Genomic DNA, 20191 nt, shown 5'->3' on the forward strand with positions numbered 1-20191 from the left:
GGAGGAATTTCTAATATGGTTATTCTTAGTGCTCACAGTTGTGAGTCGTCTTTGCCAAACAGCCCCTAACATTCATGCAGATTCCTTAGGAAAGGCAAATAGAAGCATGTTTCACAGAAAAGGGTGGACCAGAAGAAGGGGGAAATGGGTCATGGAACACAGTTAAACTGCTGGATCTGGAAAATCACATGGGCCGTTTATGCATTTGTTAATTCAGTCAGTCATGTCTTAGCCACACATTTTGTATTTTCATTACAAATGTATTGAACTTAATATGTGCCAGGCCTTTCTCTAGGGCTTCTACATTGTTACCTCACTCCTGAAACACATCTTTTTCTTGAACAATTTTTTGTTGGAGTATAGTTTATTTCCGATCCATGGGTCGGGAAGATCCCCCAGAGGAGGGCATGGCAGTCCACTCCAATGTTCTTGCCTGGAGAATCTCATGGACAGAGGAGCTTGGCAGGCTATAGTCCATAGAGTCACAAAGAGTTTGACACAACTGAAGTGAGCACACACACAGCACACACTTAGCTGATTTACAATGTTGTGTTAATTTCTGCTATACAACAAAGTGAATCAGTTGTACATATACACATGCCCACTCTTTTTACAAATATTGTTTCCCGTATAAGTCAGATTATTCAGTAGAGTTCCTGCAACTTATCTTAAAGCAGTAGCCCTTCTTCCTGCCCTGCCCAACTTGCCCCAGGAAAGTGAGAAAATCAGAGGAGGTGTTACTGAGATAAGCCATGAATCCACACAGAGGAAATGAGCATTCTTGGGTAGATGGAAGAAAGTTTCTCTTTTTTTACATAAAGCTATTGTCTGACTGTTTCCCAGGCAAGACGACCATGTTGTGCAACTCCAGGAGTAGCATCTACATAGGATACAGTTTCTCGCAGAATTATCTGTGTTTATGTGTATGTAAACATATGCAAGCATATATACATAGACAGTCATTATACAGTAGTATATATGAAATACATATGTGGATAGACAAGGGCTTCCCAGGTGGTGCTAGTGGAAAAGAATCCACCTGTCAGTGCAAGAGATGCGAGAGACACGGGTTTGATCCCTGAATCAAGAAGATCCTCTGGAGTAGGAAATGGCAGCCCACTATAGGATTCTCCAGTTCAGTTCAGTCACTCAATCATATCCGGCTCTTTGCGACCCCATGGACTGCAGCACGCCACACTTCCCTGTCCATCACCAACTCTCAGAGCTTGCTCAAACTCATGTCCATCAAGTTGGTGATGCCATCCAACTGTCTCATCCTCTTTTGTCCCCTTCTCCTCCTGCCTTCAGTCTTTCCCAGCCTCAGGTTCTTTTCTAAGGAGTCAGTTCTTCGCATCAGCCCCCAAAGACATAGAAAGCTACAGAACTAAAGAAAGCTACAGAACTAAAAATACCCTGAAAGGAGGTGTCATCAGACAGAACTGCCTGGGGAGCCAATTCAGTTCACTCACTCAGTCGTGTCCGACTCTTTGCAACCCAATGAACCACAGCATGCCAGGCCTCCCTGTCCATCACCAACTCCCAGAGTCCACCCAAACCCATGTCCATTGAGTCGGTGATGCCATCCAGCCATCTCGCCCTCTGTCGTCCCCTTCTCCTCCTGCCCTCAATCTTTCCTAGCATCAGGGTCTTTTCAAATAAGTCAGCTCTTCGCATCAGGTGACCAAAGTATTGGAGTTTCAGCTTCAGCATCAGTCCTTCCAATGAATATTCAGGACAGGATTCCTGCCTGGATAAATTCTATGGACATAGGAGTCTGGCAGACCCCAGTCCATGGGGGTGCAGAGTCAGACACAACTGAACGACAGCACAAGGATAGACATATTAATGTAATTATGCACAGAATGAATTTTTGCTATGTCAGTTTTATTCCCTGGAATAGTGCATTGCAGAGGCCCTAGCCAGGGACAGTCCTGTCCTTAGGCAATTCAAATATATTTTATTTAATAGTCATAGAAGCTCCATGAAATAACTATTCCTGTTGTATAGATATGGAAATTGAGGAGTCCAGGATTAAGTGATTTGTTCCAAGGTCACACAGTTACTGAGTGCCTGGGCTAGGATTTAATCCATGCTTGTTTGACTCCAAAATCCAGACCTTTGCCTTCCACCAAAGTCATGTCTAATGTGAGCAACTGACAGAGAAGAAAGTTTTTCAATATTAGCAAAGTAGAGCTAAAGGATCTTTGAGTTTTGTGAGCAACTGTCTATCAGGTTCATTCAAGAAGCACTGATCTTAGATCAAAAAGAAATCTGATACCAAGATTGGGTTTGATGCATGAATTCCCAATGAATTAATGAAGACATTTTTTTTAAAAAAGAAAGGGAGGCAAAATAACTGAATTATTAAATTAAAAGTAAATAGCTGATTTTAATCTCCACAATTATTCTTTAAAATTTTAAGTTACTTAAATAAAAACGAGAAGCATTTTATGACTTTGTTCTTTTTCCCTGCTGCCTAGCTTGATACCAAATTGTTATATCCCTGGGGAGAGAAATAATTTTTTGAAATTTCAACACTTCAAACCTCTTTTGTTCAGACTCAGACACCCCTAACTCAACTTTGAAGCAAGAGCAGGGATATGTAAAAGCCTGTGGAATTCTGTGGCAATCTGTTTTAACCAGACTTTGATCACAATTTGAGGTGGGGAAGACAGAAAGTGGTAGAAACACAACAATTGCCTGGAGCAAATATGGGTCTGGCACTTCAAACCTCTATTTGGGGAGAAGGAGCAATACTTTGAAACAACTTTATTTAGAAGTATGTCTTTTTCTAACATAGACTACCATGGGCTGTCTATATCTGTGCTTCCTTTTCTGGGACATCTAGTGATGGATTCTTCAGTGTCTCTTATATGACATGGGCCTCACAAGTATATTAACATTTCATCTTCCCATTGAAGGATCTCTAGCTTATGACAGCTTACTTCCATGGAACCTACTCTTTTATTCTTTTTAATTTTTTCCTATTGAAGTCTCGTTAATTTGCAATGTTGCGTTAATTCAAGTATATGGCAAGCTGAACAGTTAGTATTATTTTTTCAGATTCTTTTCCATTATAGGTTATTGCAAGATATTGGGGCTTCCCAGGTGGTACTGTGCAGTGTTGTACTTAGTCACTCAGTCCTGTCTGACTCTTTGTGACCCCATGGACTGTAGCCCACCAGGCTCCTCTGTCCTTGGGAATTCCCCAGGCAAGAATTCTGGACTGGGTTACCATGCCCTCCTCCAGGGAATCTTCCCAACCAGGGATTGAACCTGGGTCTTCCGCGTTGCAGGCGGATTCTTGACTGTCTGAGCCACCAGGAAAGCCATCCCAGGCGGTGCTGGTGGTAAAGAGCCTGCCTGCAACTCGGGAGACATAACACGTCCCTGGACCAGGAAGAGCCCCTACAGGAGGGCATGACAGCCCACTCCAGTATTCTTACCTGGAGAACCCCATGAACACAGGAGCCTGGAGCGCTATAGTCCATAGGGTCGCAGAGTCAGACACAGTGGAAGCGACTTAGCACGCACACATGCAAAAGGTATTAAGTATAGTTCCCTGCTCTATCAGTTCAGTTCAGTCACTCAGTTGTGTCCGACTCTTTGCAACCCCATGAACTGCAGCACGCCAGGCCTCCCTGTCCATCGCCAACTCCCGGAGTCCATCCAAACCCATGTCCATCGAGTCGGTGATGCCATCCAACCATCTCATCCTGTGTTGGCCCTTTCTTCTCCTGCCCTCGATATTTCCCAGCATCAGGGTCTTTTCAAATGGGTCAGCTCTTCGCATCAGGTGACCAAAGTATTGGAGTTTCACCTTCAGCATCAGTCCTTCCAATGAACACCCAGGACTGATCTCCTTTAGGAGGGTCTGGTTGGATCTCCTTGCAGTCCAAGGGACTCTCAAGAGTCTTCTTCAACACCACAATTGAAAAGCACCAATTCTTCAGCGCTCAGCTTTCTTTATAGTCCAACTCCCACATCCATACATGACCACTGGAAAAACCATAGCCTTGACTAGATGGATCTTTGTTGGCAAAGTAATGTCTCTGCTTTTTAATATGCTGTCTAGGTTGGTCACAACTTTCCTTCCAAGGAGTAAGCATCTTAATTTCATGGCTGCAATCACCATCTGCAGTGATTTTGGAGCCCAGAAAAATAAAGTCTGACACTGTTTCCACTGTTTCCCCATCTATTTGCCATGAAGTGATAGGACCAGTTGCCATGATCTTAGTTTTCTGAATGTTGAGCTTTAAGCCAACTTTTTCACTCTCCTCTTTCACTTTCATCAAGAGGTTCTTCAGTTCCTCTTCACTTTCTGCCATAAGGGTGGTATCATCTGCATATCTGAGATTATTGATATTTCTCCTGGCAATCGTGATTCCAGCTTGTGCTTCCTCCAGCCCAGCATTTCTCATGATGTACTCTGCATATAAGTTAAATAAGCAGGGTGACAATATACAGCCTTGACGTACTCCTTTTCCTATTTGGAACCAGTCTGTTGTTCCATGTCCAGTTCTAACTGTTGCTTCCTGACCTGCATACAGGTTTCTCAAGAGGCAGTTCAGGTGGTCTGGTATTCCCATCTCTTTCAGAATTTTCCACAGTTTATTGTGATCCACACAGCCAAAGGCTTTGGCATAGTCAATAAAGCAGAAATAGCTGTTTTTCTGGAATTCTCTTGCTTTTTCGATGATCCAGTGGATGTTGGCAATTTGATCTCTGGTTCCTCTGCCTTTTCTAAATCCAGCTTGAACATCTGGAAGTTCACAGTTCACTTATTGCTGAAGCCTGGCTTGGAGAATTTTAAGCATTACTTTACTAGCTTTTGAGATGAATGCAATTGTGTGGTAGCTTGAGCATTCTTTGGCATTGCCTTTCTTTGAGATTGGTCACTATTGTTTACCGATTTACATATAGTGGGCTTCCCTTGTCGCTCAGCTGGTAAAGAATCCACCTGCAATGCGGGAAACACGGGTTCGATCCCTGGGTTGGGAAGATCCCCTGGAGAAGGGAAAGGCTCCCCACTCCTGTATTCTGGCCTGAAAAATTCTCTACATGGACTATACAGTCCATGGGGTCGCAAAGGGTCAGATACGACTGAGTGACTTTCACTTTCACTTTTCACTTTCACAACCAAGCTGCTCTTCCCTCTCCCATCCAGTGATGTTGGGAGTGCCAGGAACCAGGTCAGGCAGTGGACTGGGCACCTGTGGAATGAATGAAAACAGCTTCGCTCAAGTGAGGGTTTGTATCGTGGACTCCAGGAACCCCCACAGGGTCCACAAGTAGAGCTGTGTTTCAGCTATTGGTTTCCTGTGTAATACTGTGCATTATGTTTTGTACATTTGAAAATTTCATTCTGAGAAATGATCCATAGGGACCCATGACACAAAATAAAAAGTTAATAAATCGAGCAAATGCCAGGCTTAAGAGATAAGTCGCTATCAAAAAAGAGGTAATACATCAGTTTGCTCAGGCTGACATAAGAGAGTTCCACAGGTGATGTGGCTGAAACAGCAGACATTGATTTCCTCACAGTTCTGGAGGCCGAACGTCCGAGATGCAGGTGTTATCAGGGCCAGTTTCTTTTGAGGCCCTCTCTCCTGGGCCCGGCGGTGGCTGTCTGATGGTTGCCCTCTCCCTGGTCTTCGCATGGGCTGCCTTCTGTGGGTGTTTGTACCCTGATCGCTTTTTCTTGGAAGGACGTCTGCAGTATTAATAGAATGTGGGCTCACCCTCATGACTTCGTTTAACCATAATTACCTCTTTAAAGATCCTGTCATTACAATAGTCATGAGGGACAGACAAATACTATTTGATTCCACCTGTATGAGGCACCTTGACTTCCCTGGTGGCTGGATGGTAAAGAATGTGCCTACCAATGCTGGAGACTCGGGGTTGACCCCTGGGTCAAGAAGATCCCCTGGAGAAGGAAATGGCAACTCACTCCAGTATTCTTGCCTGGGAAACCCCATGGCCAGAGGAGCCTGGTGGGCTATAGTCCATGGGGTCGTGAAAGAGTCGGACATGGCTTAGCAACTAAACTACAACAATATGAGTTACCTAGAATAGTCAGATTCATAATCTGAAAGTACACAAATAGATGTTAGGGACAGGGGTGGGGTGGGGAGGGGAGATGCAGAATTAGTGTTTAATGCGGACACTAGCTAAACTGGGGAGTTTAGGAAGATGAAAAATTCGGGAGATGGATATTGATGAGAGATGCATGATACTGTGAATATAGTTAGTGCCCCTGAACTGATCAGTTAACTATGGTTAAAATAGTATGTTTTATATTATGTGACTTTTTCCACAATAATAATAATAATAAACTTAAAAAAAAAAAGTCGTGTCATCAGGTACAGTCACATTCTGAGTCACTAGGCATTAGAACTTCAACTAAGGAATTTCAGGGTGGACTCAAGTCAGCCTGTGACAGGGAGAGACAGTCCAAAGAAAAAAGAGCTGCCAGGAGAAGTTCAGGTTAGGCATTGGGGTCTGTGGCAGATTCCCTTTTCAGAGATGATTATACAAGAACCACCCCCCCTGCCCCCACCCTCCTACCCCACGACCCTAGAGGAGCTGTTTCTGTCTCCCCAAGACTGAGTACCCCCAGCTACACACTGTCTCTGCTCACTCTCACAAACCCTCAAGCTGTTGTTTTTAACCTCCCGTTTACAGAGTTTGATCATCCCTTAAGTAGTGTTCAATCCAAAGCTGGTGGTAGAATGCATTCAGGCCTGGCTTGGGGCTCTGTGGATTGAGGGGGGGGGTGGGTCAGGGGTGAGGTAGGACTGAGTGCATTTTTCAGGGATCTAGTGGGGCTGAAGGTGAGATGGGCTGCTCATTTCTGCTCGCTCATAGTTTGTCTTCTCTCCTGTGCCTGGAAAAACAGTCCGCCCAGGTCCAAGTCAGATGGGGTCATCATGGAGTTACATGATGTAACACAGAGAAGGGAACCTGTGATTGTATGGCACCCAAAGAAAGAAGGGACAGAAGGGAGAGCTGAATCCTTCAGGCTAAAACGGCTCCCTGAGCTTCGTTCGTGAAGACCATCTTTCAGACCATCTTTCAACCATGAACTGAAAGACCATCTTTCAGTTCCCTCTTTGGCTTCCCATTCTCCACCATGACCAGAGCCTTCTTTTCAAATCTTCTCTCCATGGTTTTCAGAGGTCTGTGTCATGATGGGAGGTGTAATGAAAGGGATTTGCACTGCTGTCTGAGCACTGAAGAATTGTTGCTTTTGAATTGTGGTGTTCGAGAAGGCTCTTGAGAGTCCCTTGGATTGCAAGAAGATCCAACCAGTCCATCCTAAAGACCAGGCCTGGGTGTTCATTGGAAGGGCTGATATTGAAGCCGAAACTCCAATACGTTGGCCACCTGATGCGAAGAGCTGACCCATTGGAAAAGACCCTGATGCTGGGAAAGATTGAGGGCAGGAGGAGGGGATGACAGAGGATGAGGTAGTTGGATGGCATCACTGACCCAATGGGCATGGGTATGGGTGGACTCTGGGAGTTGGTGATGGACAGGGAGGCCTGGCATGCTGTGATTCATGGGGTCGCAAAGAGTCAGACACGACTGAGTGACTGAACTGAATTGGCTCCCCAGGCAGTTCTGTCTGGTGACACCTCCTTCCGGGGTATTTTTAGTCCTCATCTGTAGCTTTCTATGTCTTTGGGGGCTGATGTGCCTCTGTCTTTCCCAACTCTATCACGGAGTGTCCCATGCTCCCGGGCTCACCCCTGATCTATGCTGCGCAATTACGGAGCAGGCTTATAATCAATGTAATTGAAGATCAGAGTTAATGAGGACCTCCGTGCCCGTGCAGTCCCCTGAGCAATGCTGAGCTTCAGATGCGAGATAAGGAAACGATTGGGCTGAACTGAAAATCCATTTGGCTAATTAGATGATGTATATTCCTACAGCCAGGGGGAGAAAAATATGTATATATTTAAAAATAAGGAAACATGACATTTTGAAGTTGAGATTTTGGAAGAGATTCATTTCAGAGTCATTGCTCTCTGAGGAAATTGATGTGAGCACGAAGAAGAATCTCAGAGCATCCAAATGGATTTTTTTGATGCTAAGTCAAGAAAATAAAGTAGGGGTCCATTGGAAAGCTAAAGGTGTATGAAACACCTAGAGAAGGTGTTTTTATTCCTTTCCTATGGATTTATTCTCGAAGTACTGTTAGAATTTACCCAGGGAGAATTGCTTGCCACTCTCTGACTTACAACTCTTTCTCTCTCTCTCCCTTCCCCCACCCTCCTTCTACACATACACACCCCAACACCAACACACACACACACCTTCAGAACTTCCACTGCCCTGCAAGCACTCCGGTGACTATAGTTATACAAGGCATGGCCTTCAAGAAATTCACACTCTAGATGGGAAGAGAAGAAAAGGAGGATTGAAAAACATAGTCTGTCTTAAGACTTGCCACTTTCAACTTCCTCCCTTCCTTCCTAGATGATAAGTTCTCATGGGCAGACACCATATTTTGCTCATCCAGAGCATAAGGATAGGAAATAACACATAGTAGGTGCTTTATTTGTTAAGTGGACAAGTGTATGAGTGAGTGAATCTTTGACAGGGCATATACAGCTGTTAGTTGAGTCAGCTACTTTCTAATTATTAAAGAGATTAAGAGACATTGAGCCAGGTCTGAACACAAGGCTTCAGAAGCAAATTCCACCTCAACTTTTGTCTAGTTTGTTGATCTTTATTGCATTCTTCAAAATGTAGCTTAAAGACTGACTCTTTAATGATTCCCCTCCAATTCCCCTTTTAGCTTTCCCTTATATGTACTTAATGTTCATCACTTTCAGGCAGTTATGACAGCATTCTTTTGGTGGTTAGTCACTAAATCATGTCTAATTCTTTGCAACCCCATGGACTACAGCACTCCAGGCTTTCCTGTCCTTCACTATCTTCCAGAGTTTGCTTCAAATCATGTCCATTAAGTCAGTGATGCCATTCAACCATCTTGTCCTCTGTTGCCCCCTTCTCCTCTTACCCTCAATCTGTCCCAGCATCAGGGTCTTTTCCAATGGATCAGCTGTTTGCATCAGGTGGCCAAAGTATTAGAGATTCAGCTTCAGCACCTGTCCTTCCAATGAATATTCAGGGTTGATTTCCTTTAGGGTTGACTGGTTAGATCTCCTTGCAGTCCAAGGGACTCTCAAGAGTCTTCTCTAGCACCACAGTTCAAAAGCATCAATTCTTTATCACTCAGCCTTCTTTATGTTCCAATTCTCACATCTATACACGACTACTGGAAAAAACATAGTTTTGACTAGATGGAACTTTGTCAGCAAAGTGATGTCTCTGCTTTTTAATACGCTGTCTAGGTTTGTCACAGCTTTGCTTCCAAGGAGTAGGCGTATTTTAATTTCAGTCACCATCCACGGTGATTTTGGAGCCCGAGAAAATAAAATCTACCTCTATTTCCATTGTTTCCCTATCTACTTGCCATGAAGTGATGGGACCAGATCCTATGATGTTAGTTTTTTGAAAGTTGACTCTTAAGCCAACTTTTTCACTCTCCTGTTTCACCTTCATCAACAGGCTCTTAAGTTCCTCTTCACTTTCTGCCATAAGGCTGGTATCATCTGCATATCTGAAGTTGTTGATATTTCTCTTGGCAACCTTGATTCTAGTTTATGATTCATCCAGCCTGACATTTCTCATGATGTACTCTGCATATAAGTTAAATAAGCAGGGTGACAATATACAGCCTTGATGTATTCCTTTTCCAACTGTGAACCAGGCCATTGTTCCATGTCCAGTTCTAACCGTTGCTTCTTGACCTGCATAGAGATTTTTTAGGAGGCAGGTCAGGTGTTCTGCTAGTCTCATCTCTTAAAGAATTTTCCAGTTTGTTGTGATTCACGCAGTCAAAGGCTTTAGTGTAGTAGATGAAACAGATATAGATGTTTTTGTGGAAAATGAAAGTAAAAGTCACTCAGTCATGTCCGACTCTTTGCAACCCCATGGACTATACAGTCCTTGGAATTATCCAGGCCAGAAAACTGGAGTGGGTAGCCTTTCCCTTCTCTGGGGATCAAACCAAGGTCCCCCTCATTATAGGTGGATTTTTTACCAGCTGAGCCAAAGGGAAGCCCAAGAACACTGGAGTGGGTAGCCTATCCCTTCTCTGGGGATCAAACCCTGGTCTCCCTCATTGGAGGTGGATTCTTTACCAGCTGAGCCACAGGGAAGCCCAAGAATCATGGAGTGGGTAGCCTGTCCCTTCTCCAGCGGGCCTTTCTGACCCAACAATCAAACCGGGTCTCCTTGTGGAGGATGTATTATATCTACCTCTGCATACATTGGCCTTCCCTGTGGCTCAGCTGGTAAACAATCCACCTGAAATGAAGGAGACCCGGATTTAACCCCTGGTTTGGGCAGATCCCCTGGAGAAAGGAATGGCTACCCACTCCAGTATTCTTGCTTGGAGAATCCCATGGAAAGCAGAGCCTGGCGGGCTGCAGTCCATGGGGTCACGAAGAGTCAGACACGGCTGAGCCACTGAGCCCCCACTGCATACATTTGACCTCCCTTGTTATTCCACAGTTTTCTTGCTGGAGTCAGCCTGTCTTTGAATCCTTATTTCTATTTCTTATGTGGAGCAGTTTAATGAACGTGGGGTGAATGAACATGGTTTAAGTAAGCCTTGACTAGACTTTTCCATCACTTTCTTTCACTCTCTGTTGTGGCAGCTCTCTGGTGCATATCCTTGCCCCTTCGTGCTGAGTCCCTCTAGCATCTCTGCTTTCATCATCCGCATTGCAAGTCCAGTTCTCTGGGTGAACAAGAGCTCAGAAGCCACGATGGCAAATTTCTAGTTTTGGTTTGGAATGAGGGAGACTCTGAAGGGCTAGTCTTGTATTCTGACCCCTGTGTGTGTGTGCACACATGCTTGTTCGCTTCATTTGAGTCCAACTCTGTACGACCCCATGGTCTGAGGCCCACCAGACTCCTCTGTCCATGGGATTCTCCAGGCAAGAATACTGGGGTGGGTTGCTATATCCTCCTCCAGAGGATCTTCCCAACCCAGGGATCGAACCTGAGTGTCTTATGTCTCCTGCATCAGAAGGTGGGTTCTTTATCACTAGGGCCACCTGAGAAGTCCCACAGGATGAAAAAAAAAAAAAGTTTTGGGATCAAGGTAGAAGCATATCTACTTCCTAATTCCATCATAAAGTGAGCCACACTTCCCTCTAGTCAAGGATGGGATTTCAATTTCATTATTTCATTCAACAGATACTCACCAAACTCCTTGTATGTGCCATATCTTTTACTGAGGGCTGGATTGAATGCATGAATGAATGAATGAATCATGATTTCTTTCCTGCAGGAAATCACAGTGTATCAGAGAAAGCAGAAGCCCTTCAACACTATAGGGACACATTGAAGGGGGATGCACAGACCACCCAAAGAGGAGTAGAAGGACCAAGGAAGGCAACTCTGCCTGGTACCCAGCCACAGCCTCGATTCTTAAGATAATCTGGAGTAATGGGCATGTCCTAGCTTTGGATCCTGAAAAACTTGGGTTAAGTTCCTACTTTGGCCACTTACTAGTTGTGCAAATTTGACTAAATCAATCTCTCTCTGGACCTGACGTTGTCTGTCTGTAAAAGGGGGCCATACCCATCCTCCCAGGCTCTAGTACGGATTAAGTGAATGCTCATCCCAGGATCTGGACCCAATAGTACGTTCAAAGGAGAGTAACTCCCTTCTATCATTAAAACCAACATATTATCTTTTTTAAAGACATTGAGGACAACTTGCTTTTGGGTGAGTCACTTCCGAAGAGAATCATGTTTCTCATATTTGAAAAGATCTGTTAATCAGTATTGCCTTCAGAGCTTCCAAGATCAGAAGAAATTTAAATAGTAGTCAAAATAGCTCCGGCAAGTTGAGATTTCACCATGTGCCAGGGACTTCACATACTGTAGTGGATGTTGTGACACTGCTTCCAGATCCCTTATTAGAACACGGGCGCTCATTCCTCCAGCTGCCTGCAATGTTGACGGTTGAACACTCTTGAGTCTTTCTTGGAGAAATGCCCTCCATTGGAAAGAACTGCTTCACCAAAACTTTGATCCCTTCCCCAGAGATGTCTCTCCCCCTGTGACGGTTAGTGTTGGGGATCCAAAGACCGAACACCTTTGTCTTGATTTGGATTACAGGTCTAAAGGACCGTTTCAGCTCCAGTGCTCCCGATGGGATCAGCTGTAACTGCATGCAATCCACCTTCTCCCTCTGCCCCATCCCACTTCGCTCATGTCCCTACAAGAGATCATCCCCCAAAACCTCCTGCATTGCAGTGTCTGACATTGAGTCTGATTGCTGGTGAACCTGACCTAAGACAAATGCATTGTCTCATTTAATCTTTATTTCATTTATTTATTTTTTGTAACGCTGTGAAAGGAAGCTCAGTATCTACCTCTTTCTTAGGCTTTGACTGAGAACGTGTCTTCTTGTCCAGGCTTACAGAACCAGTAGGTAGCAGACTGGAGATCTCAATACCTGTCTTGCCCGCTCTTTTCTCCTCATATTTGTGCTGTGTCACTTTCCTAAAGTAGTGGGATTAGCCAAACTCAGCCCTGGGACATAATTCAATATCCATCCCTCAGTCTTTAGTGAGAATAAATATAAGAATTATCCATTTAAACAGCATGACTGTGCTTTTCAAAAGAAAAATCTGTAGTTGATACTGACGTTCGGTGCCTTGCACATGGACCCATGTGACATGTTTCTGCTTGGGCTTAGTTCCAGAGGGGAAAATATGGCTTTGTAGATAGATTTGCATATCATCCCTTGCCAGAAAATTTGAAATATGAAATCCAACAGACTTCTTCTTCTTGTTCTTCTTCTTCTCTTTTTTTCTTTAGCTGCCAAGGATTTGAAGGCTAACTTCAAATGTGGTCATTCCCTTATCTCTGGGCCTGATGCTATCTAATCCTTATGCTTTTCACAGAGAGTCCTCTTTCATCCTCACCAAAATCATATTGTCCACTGTGCTTTTATTTAGAAACTCATTCTATATGATGATATAAATCATACTGTGTGTGTGAATTAGAGAACATAACATTGCCTGCCATGCTTATATCCTTTCCAGAGAATCTTAGCTCCTCAGGGCAGCCAGGTAGTTCTGCCTGGCTAGGTAGTTCTGAAGTGGTTCTTCCTCCCTGCTCACTTCCCATTGGCCCCCAGCTGGGTACCAGAGCCAAAATGAACCTGACCATTGGTTAGCTGGCAGGGTCTGATGTGACTTGACAGATTGCTGCCAAACCTGCAGGATGTCTATTAACTGAGTCCTTCTTTGGAAAATTTAAATTGCATTCATGAAAGATTTTTTTTTTCCACTTGATAGTGATGTAGAGAGAAGGCAATGCAGGGAGAGAAGCTGAGTCATGCTAATTTTGAAACAATTTAAAATCTCCTCCTGCTGAGGTCTCTATATCTGCCATAAATCTAGAACCACTCTCCAAGTCCAGCTTTGTGAAGCCTGGTCCTATTTGAACTATTTTTATCCCTCTTTCCCCCTGTGAAATTCCACTTTCACTGTATCGCTACATATATACTCTCACTATTTATGACTAATGTGCCATCACCTTCAATGGGCTTCTGTTACATGACCCCAACGAAAATGTTTGCAGTTCATGTGTGTGGGGGGCTTCCCAGGAAGTGCTAGTGACGAAGAGCCTGCCTGCCAGTGCAGATGGAAGAGACTTGCCTTCAGTCCCTGAGTTGGGAAGATCCCCTGGAGAGGGAAACGGCAACCCACTCCAGTATTCTTGTCTGGAGAATCCCACGGACAGAGAAGACTGGAGGGCTACAGTCCATAGGGTTCCAAAGAGTGTAACACAACCGAGTGACTTAGCATGCACACATCCATATGCGTGTGTATATATGTGTGCTAATCCACATATGGCTGTATGTATATATGTGTCTGTGTGTTTGCATGTTGAAAAGGAGCAATTTTGGAGCCTAGATTGCCAAGTTAGAGTCTTTTGTTTGGCCTGCATAAGCTTTAAAGAACAAACTTCAGCCATCGTTTTCAAACTGGGTGATCACAGCAAAAGTCTGCATTTTCTGCCTCTTCTGATGAAAACCTCCACCACTTACCTTTAGATCCGTCTGACCCGAGCTGGCTGGTCCACCTGACCTGAGCTGGCTGGTCCATCTGACCCGAGCTGGTGGGAGCTGAGCTGCAGCCGCTCCGTGTGAATAGAGCCCCCAGCACCCAGCTCACCCCACGCTCCACCTTTCCTTATTGTTTCACGACATTAAGGCATTTTCCATTGCATGGGTGCTGATTTTTGTTTTGGAGGTGCTACAGATCTTTTGAATCCATCCCTCTCTCTCTCACCCTCTTTCTCTATCCCTCATACAATAAAATAAAACAACCTAAACCATGGGGCCACCATGCCATTTCCCTTACACTCAGCCAGTATTTCCCATGGATGTCATCTGCCTCCCACCTGTGGGCTATTAGTAACCCCTGTTTCAAGGGGGACGCATGGGTGACAGAAACAAAAACTTCTTGCATTTTAAATTTTAATACAGTAAGTCCTCTATATACAAATCTTCAAGTTGCAAACTTTCAAAGATGCAAACCTGCATTCACATGTCCAGTCATATGAGTTGGTTCACGTGAATGTCATCATCTGTTGAAGTTGGGTACCTAGGCTACCTCTGTTGAACTTATGAACAAACTGGACTTATGAATGTGTGCTGGGAACAGAACTTGTTTGTATGCAGGGAACTTAATGCCCTTAATCCTTTCCTAGGACAAATCAGGCACTGGCTAAGCACTTTATCCACATTAATTTATTTCATTTTCACAACATAGGGGTGGGTTCTGTTAGTATTCCCATTTACAGACGATGTGGCCAAGACCCAGAGGGACCTCCCCAAAGTCCAGGGCTGGTAATGGTGGATCTGGAATTTGAACTCAGGTCTCTCTCAGCCTTGAGGGCCTGACTCTCAAGCACTCGGCAGAACTGTCTCTCATGTCTGACTTGTCTGTCTCCATCGGTTGCTCACACCATAACCTGCACAGTGTAAATGCTCCGTGAAGGTGTGTAGATCAGTGACAACATAGGACCTGTGGAGGGGAGTGGCCTGTATGCACCTGTCTCCATTCCTGTCCTGCACATCAGCAGCACGACACCTGTGTCCGAAAATCATGCAGAAAGTAGCTGTCTTTCTCTCTGTCCTCCCACAGGGAGCAGCTTTGTGGTGAGTGAAGGGAGCTACCTGGACATCTCCGACTGGTTAAACCCGGCCAAGCTGTCCCTGTATTACCAGATCAATGCCACCTCCCCGTGGGTGAGGGACCTCTGCGGACAGAGGACCACAGATGCCTGTGAGCAGCTCTGCGACCCAGAAACCGGTGAGCCACGGGCAGGGCTGGGGAGAGGAGACGGCATGGGCTACAGAGGGTCTGCACTCCTTCCGTCCGAAGAATCGTGCCTTCTGAGTGTTTGACCAGGGGCTTTATGTAAAGTGTCCATCAATCCCTTTGGTGGTTAAACTACGTGCCGTCACTGGCTGATGGGGAAGCAGATTCTTGTAAAACTGCAGCATCACAGAAAGGACCACAGAAAATGTCTAGTCCAATTTCAGCAAAGAGTCTGAATGTCACCAGACAGCCCTGAGCTCAGATCCTATCTTCCTCTTCCTTGCTGGGTGTTCTTTATCATTTTTTCATCTTTATTGAAATATAATTGGCACATAAAGTTGTATAAATTTTAGGTGTAAAATGTGATGATTTAATCCATATATATAGGGCAAAATGACTACAATAATAAGGTTCCTTAACACCTCTATCACCTCACATTCTTACCCTCTTTGTGTGTATATGGTGATAACATTTAAGGTGTGCTCACTTAGGAGTTTTCAAGATACAACAGTATTGTTCACTATTCTGTATACTAGATCCCCAGAACTTTTTTTTTTACCTTAAAAGGGGAAATGTTGGCTATCGGGTCCAAGCTAATGGCATTCTTTAGCAAGACACTTCCTCTCTCTGAATACTAGAGCATGAAAATAGTATCTAGCCCACAAGTCTGTTAGGATTAAATGAGATAATATATGGAGAGCTTCTAGTAGATTCCTTTATTCATTCTTTTGACTGACACATATCGAGTAGTTGGACAGTTTTCTAGGCACTGGGGACATAGCAGTGAACGAAATAGGCAAAATCTCTGTCCTAATTACACTTACATTCTGCAGAAAGATTAAATCTGCATTGCCTGTGTTTACATGTAAGTTCACTAAAATTAAACATATCCTCCATCGTATTAGCTGTGTTTCATGTGCTCCATAGCTAATGTGATGGGTGGCTATCCTTGGAGAAAGTGGAACAGTAGCATCATTGCAGAACATTCTGTTGGACTGGGCTGCAATAGACAAATGGGGAAATGTGGATGCTGTCAGAGGATGAGAAATACTGGGGGAGAGCACAAAGCCTGGGGGTAGGTGTGGAGCTGTTACGACAGACACGGTGGCCAGGGAAGGCTTCTCCGAGGCGGTAACCTTTGCCTGAAGAACAGGCACTTTAAGACACCGTAAGATGGTGATGAGAAAAGTCATTGCTTCCATCTGGGGAAAAGCATCCTAGGCTGAGGGGATGGCACGGGCAGCCCCTCTGCGGCAGCAGCTCGGGAATGTGCCCTGGGTTCAGCCTCACAGAAGGACCAGTGGGGGCTGGAGGGCAGAGGGGAGAGGAGCAAGGAGGCAAACCCAACCGCAGAAGGCCGATGGCGGGGAGGGAGGATGATGAGAGGAGGTCGCAGGGCCTTATGGAGGAGGATAAGGACTTCGGATGTGACTCTGAGTGAGATGAAATCCATCGGAGGACTCTGAGCAAAGAAGCGGCTTGATCTGAACTGTAACAGGACCACTCTGGCTGTTCTGTGGCAAATCAGCTTAGAGGGTGTTCAAGGGTGCTGTTATTCTTTTTTTTTTTAATTGTACTTAAAAAAAAATTATTTGTTTGTTTATTTGGCTGCACCGGATCTTAGTTGCAGCACGTGGAATATCCAGTCTTCTCTCATCCCCATCTGTCAGGTGGTACCATAGCTCTTGTAGTACAGATAGATTTTGTGGTCACAGTCTATGTTGTTTCCTTGGACTTCCTACACTTCTAAACTGTGTATATAACACATATATGTGTATTATGTGTATATATATATATATATATACACATATATAATGTTTTATTTGGGGACATTAATGTTCAGTTTTTGTGTTGTAAGGTTTTATGAGTTTTGACAAACCCTCCTTTTATAGCTATTTGTCATTTACTTATTTGGCCACATCAGATCTTAGTTGCAGCATGTGAGATCTAGTTCTCTGACCAGGAATTGAACCTGGGCTCCCGGCGTTGGGAGTGCGGAGTCTTAGCCACTGGACCACCAGGAAATTCCCAATGCTACAGGTTATTGATGTCAGAAAAACAGAACACCTGTATTCAAACCCTGTGTCTATCACTTACCACATATCTTGGCAAATCATTTCAACCTCTATAAATTTAGTGTCTTCATCTGTAATATGGGGGTGATGACGCAGTACCTGCCTTGTGGGGCTATGATTGAGCTAATTTGTATAAAACAGCGTCTCAAGTCAACTTTCACTCCTCCTCCCACCTTCCAAATGCAGATGCTGTAAAGTGATGTGCAGAGTTTCACCAGCACTTTTCACTGAGGATGGACCATTAATAGTGGAGGGAGGCAGCAGTGTAAAACCCCAACATGTAGAAATAAGGTGACTCTCTGAAGAGTATGGTGAAAAATCCACGTCTAAACCTCCTGTTGGCATGTTGTATGAGTCAAAAGCTTTTTCCCCAAGGAGAAGGCTGGTCATAACCACAGGTACTCCTTGGCCTTCTAGCATATCTAAGGCTCCTGCAGACATGTGAAGATATTAGCCCAGATGTTCCTCTTGTGACAGTGGCCTTGATGTGTCTGCAGGGAAGATGCTTCCCAGGTAAAACATGAAAAATAAGCATTGGGATCCAAAAGTCTTATTCAAAGAAAAGGTTCCTAGCTGGAGGTAGAAATTTGTGAGTTCACAGCATACAGATAGTATTAACTTGGAATACACTGCATTATTTACAGTCAGTGCTTAGTAAGTGGACATCTTATTCATAATTGCTGCCCAATAATAGTAATTAATGTTCACAAACAGGGAAACAGGAGTTAGAGAGGAGATTTGCCAGGATCACAGAGCAAGTGAGCAATGAAGCTCGTTCTCCTTCTTCCCAGTCCTGTGGCTCTTCCCTACAACTCATACTGGCATCTTTTCTCTGCAGTTTCACTCCTCTCTCCGTTAACAAGATGCTGACTATCTTGCCTGGAAATCTCACTGCACTGATGCTGTGGAGTGAGGGGTCTCAATGGCCCAGGTCAGGAGTGCGCTTTCTCAACCCAAATTCTCAAGCACTTCTCCATGGGGCAGCAGTTTAGGAGTAAGGAAACTGATTCTCCAGGCTAGCCCCTTCATCTCTGTAGAGGAAGGCAAGGATTTGTCCATCTAGCCATCATTCCATCCTTATCTTTTAGTTGGGAGCCTGTTCAGATGTATTTTTGCAGCCTTTACATAGACCTACTGGGGAAGCTATTTAGAAAATGAAATGTAGCTCTAGTGTACCATTGGATCAGACAGCTAGATCTTCTTTCTTTTAATTAAAACATTTATACTTTAAGGCATTGTCACCCTAAGCAGTCTCCCTGTATCCACAGCACACACACGTACACGCACGCACACATGCACACACACACACACACACACACACACACACACACACGATTATCCTCATGCAACAACCAGGAAAACCCTATGGAATTATGTGCTTCTGGAGCTGGTCATGTAGATTCTGCCTCTTTCTTTTCTCTTTCCTTAAAAAGTAGACAAGATAGGACGTAGGAGGAAACAGAAAGGACCCACTTCTTTTCTCCTTCTATGAAGTCTCAGCTAGACAGAGTGGTGAGTGCCTAATGGTCTGACCTTCTGATTTTCTTGTTGATCTCCCTTCAGGTGCAAGCCCATGATTTCTGAGGGTCTTTTTCACTAGCTACAGGCTTAAAGACATAATTCCAAAGAGTGGATCATCCAGGGAGCAAGTGTGTGTTAGTCAGTTTGAAAACAATCAGCTTTCCCACCAGTATTCCCAAGAATAACACCCACACACACACTTTCACCCTTTAGAGCTGAGAATGTCACAGGAATCCATTAAGTTGACCTTAACTTTATCACTGATGATACTGATGCCCAGAGAAGAAAGGCAAGAAAGGACCAAAGTCACGCAGCCAGTAGGAGGCAGAGCCAGGATTCAAGCTCAGGACACTGCGTTCCTACTCAATGCTGCTCCAGCACGCAGCAGGTCTAGAGGAAATCTTACATTCTACATCTCTCAAAGGCTGCCAGCTCCCGCTGATGCTTCTGATCCAGGGATAGCCTAGCTATAGCAAAGCTCTAAACACTCTTCCTCCCAAATAGTCCTCTTGGGTTCTAGACAAACACTGCAAGGCCAGGGCAGACATATTTGTTAATTCATTATTTTTGCCCAAACCACCCTCACGTTTCTTTCTTTCTTTCTTTATTAGACTGGAAGTTGGAAACAAAAAGAGAAGATACGCCCAGGATAGTAACTAGTGTACCGAAAGATAGCCACAGCTCTAGAAAGAATTAGCTTCAACTCCGGTGTCTCTGTTCTGGGCTGTAGTGACATTCACAGGCTCACTGTTATCACTTCATCTCTGCTGCTATTTGTCACCTAGCACAGGCTCTAGGTACATTGATACCCACAGTTCCTCGAAGGCATCATGCCTTCTCATGCCTGCATCCCCTTCAAAGGCTGTTTCCTCCCCCTTTAAATGTGTTTCTCCTCCTTTTCCTGGAGACCAGGGATGCCTTTCATTTCCATTTCATGCAGCCCAAACACCCTTCCTCCCAGAGGCGTTTGTGAGTCACCACCCCTTGCAGTGATCACACTGAGGGTCCTCTCCTCTGCTCTCCTAGCCTCCCTACTCCCTGTCGTGGTCCTTGTCCCTGGGCAGAATCATTGTTCTTTCCTTATCTGATCTGTCACCAGACTGTAAGCTTCTTTAGGGGCTGGGTAGGGGGATTCAAGGGCTTCCCTGGTAGCTCAGCTGGTAAG

The 20191-nt window shown here is 44.6% G+C and overlaps 1 protein-coding gene across 9 annotated transcripts in view; it reads left to right on the forward strand.

Annotated features, from left to right (window-relative positions):
• ASTN2 (astrotactin 2) overlaps nucleotides 1-20191 on the forward strand; it is a 996620-nt gene that overhangs the window by 426959 nt on the left and 549470 nt on the right. For all 9 annotated transcript variants that reach the window (XM_070459205.1, XM_070459200.1, XM_070459201.1 and 6 more), the window contains one exon: nucleotides 15254-15421. In XM_070459205.1, coding sequence (XP_070315306.1) covers nucleotides 15254-15421 — 168 coding nt within the window. The remainder of the gene's footprint in view (nucleotides 1-15253; nucleotides 15422-20191) is intronic.

The sequence above is a fragment of the Odocoileus virginianus genome, chromosome 31 (genome assembly GCF_023699985.2).
Source record: "Odocoileus virginianus isolate 20LAN1187 ecotype Illinois chromosome 31, Ovbor_1.2, whole genome shotgun sequence".
Taxonomy (NCBI): Eukaryota; Metazoa; Chordata; class Mammalia; order Artiodactyla; family Cervidae; genus Odocoileus; species Odocoileus virginianus.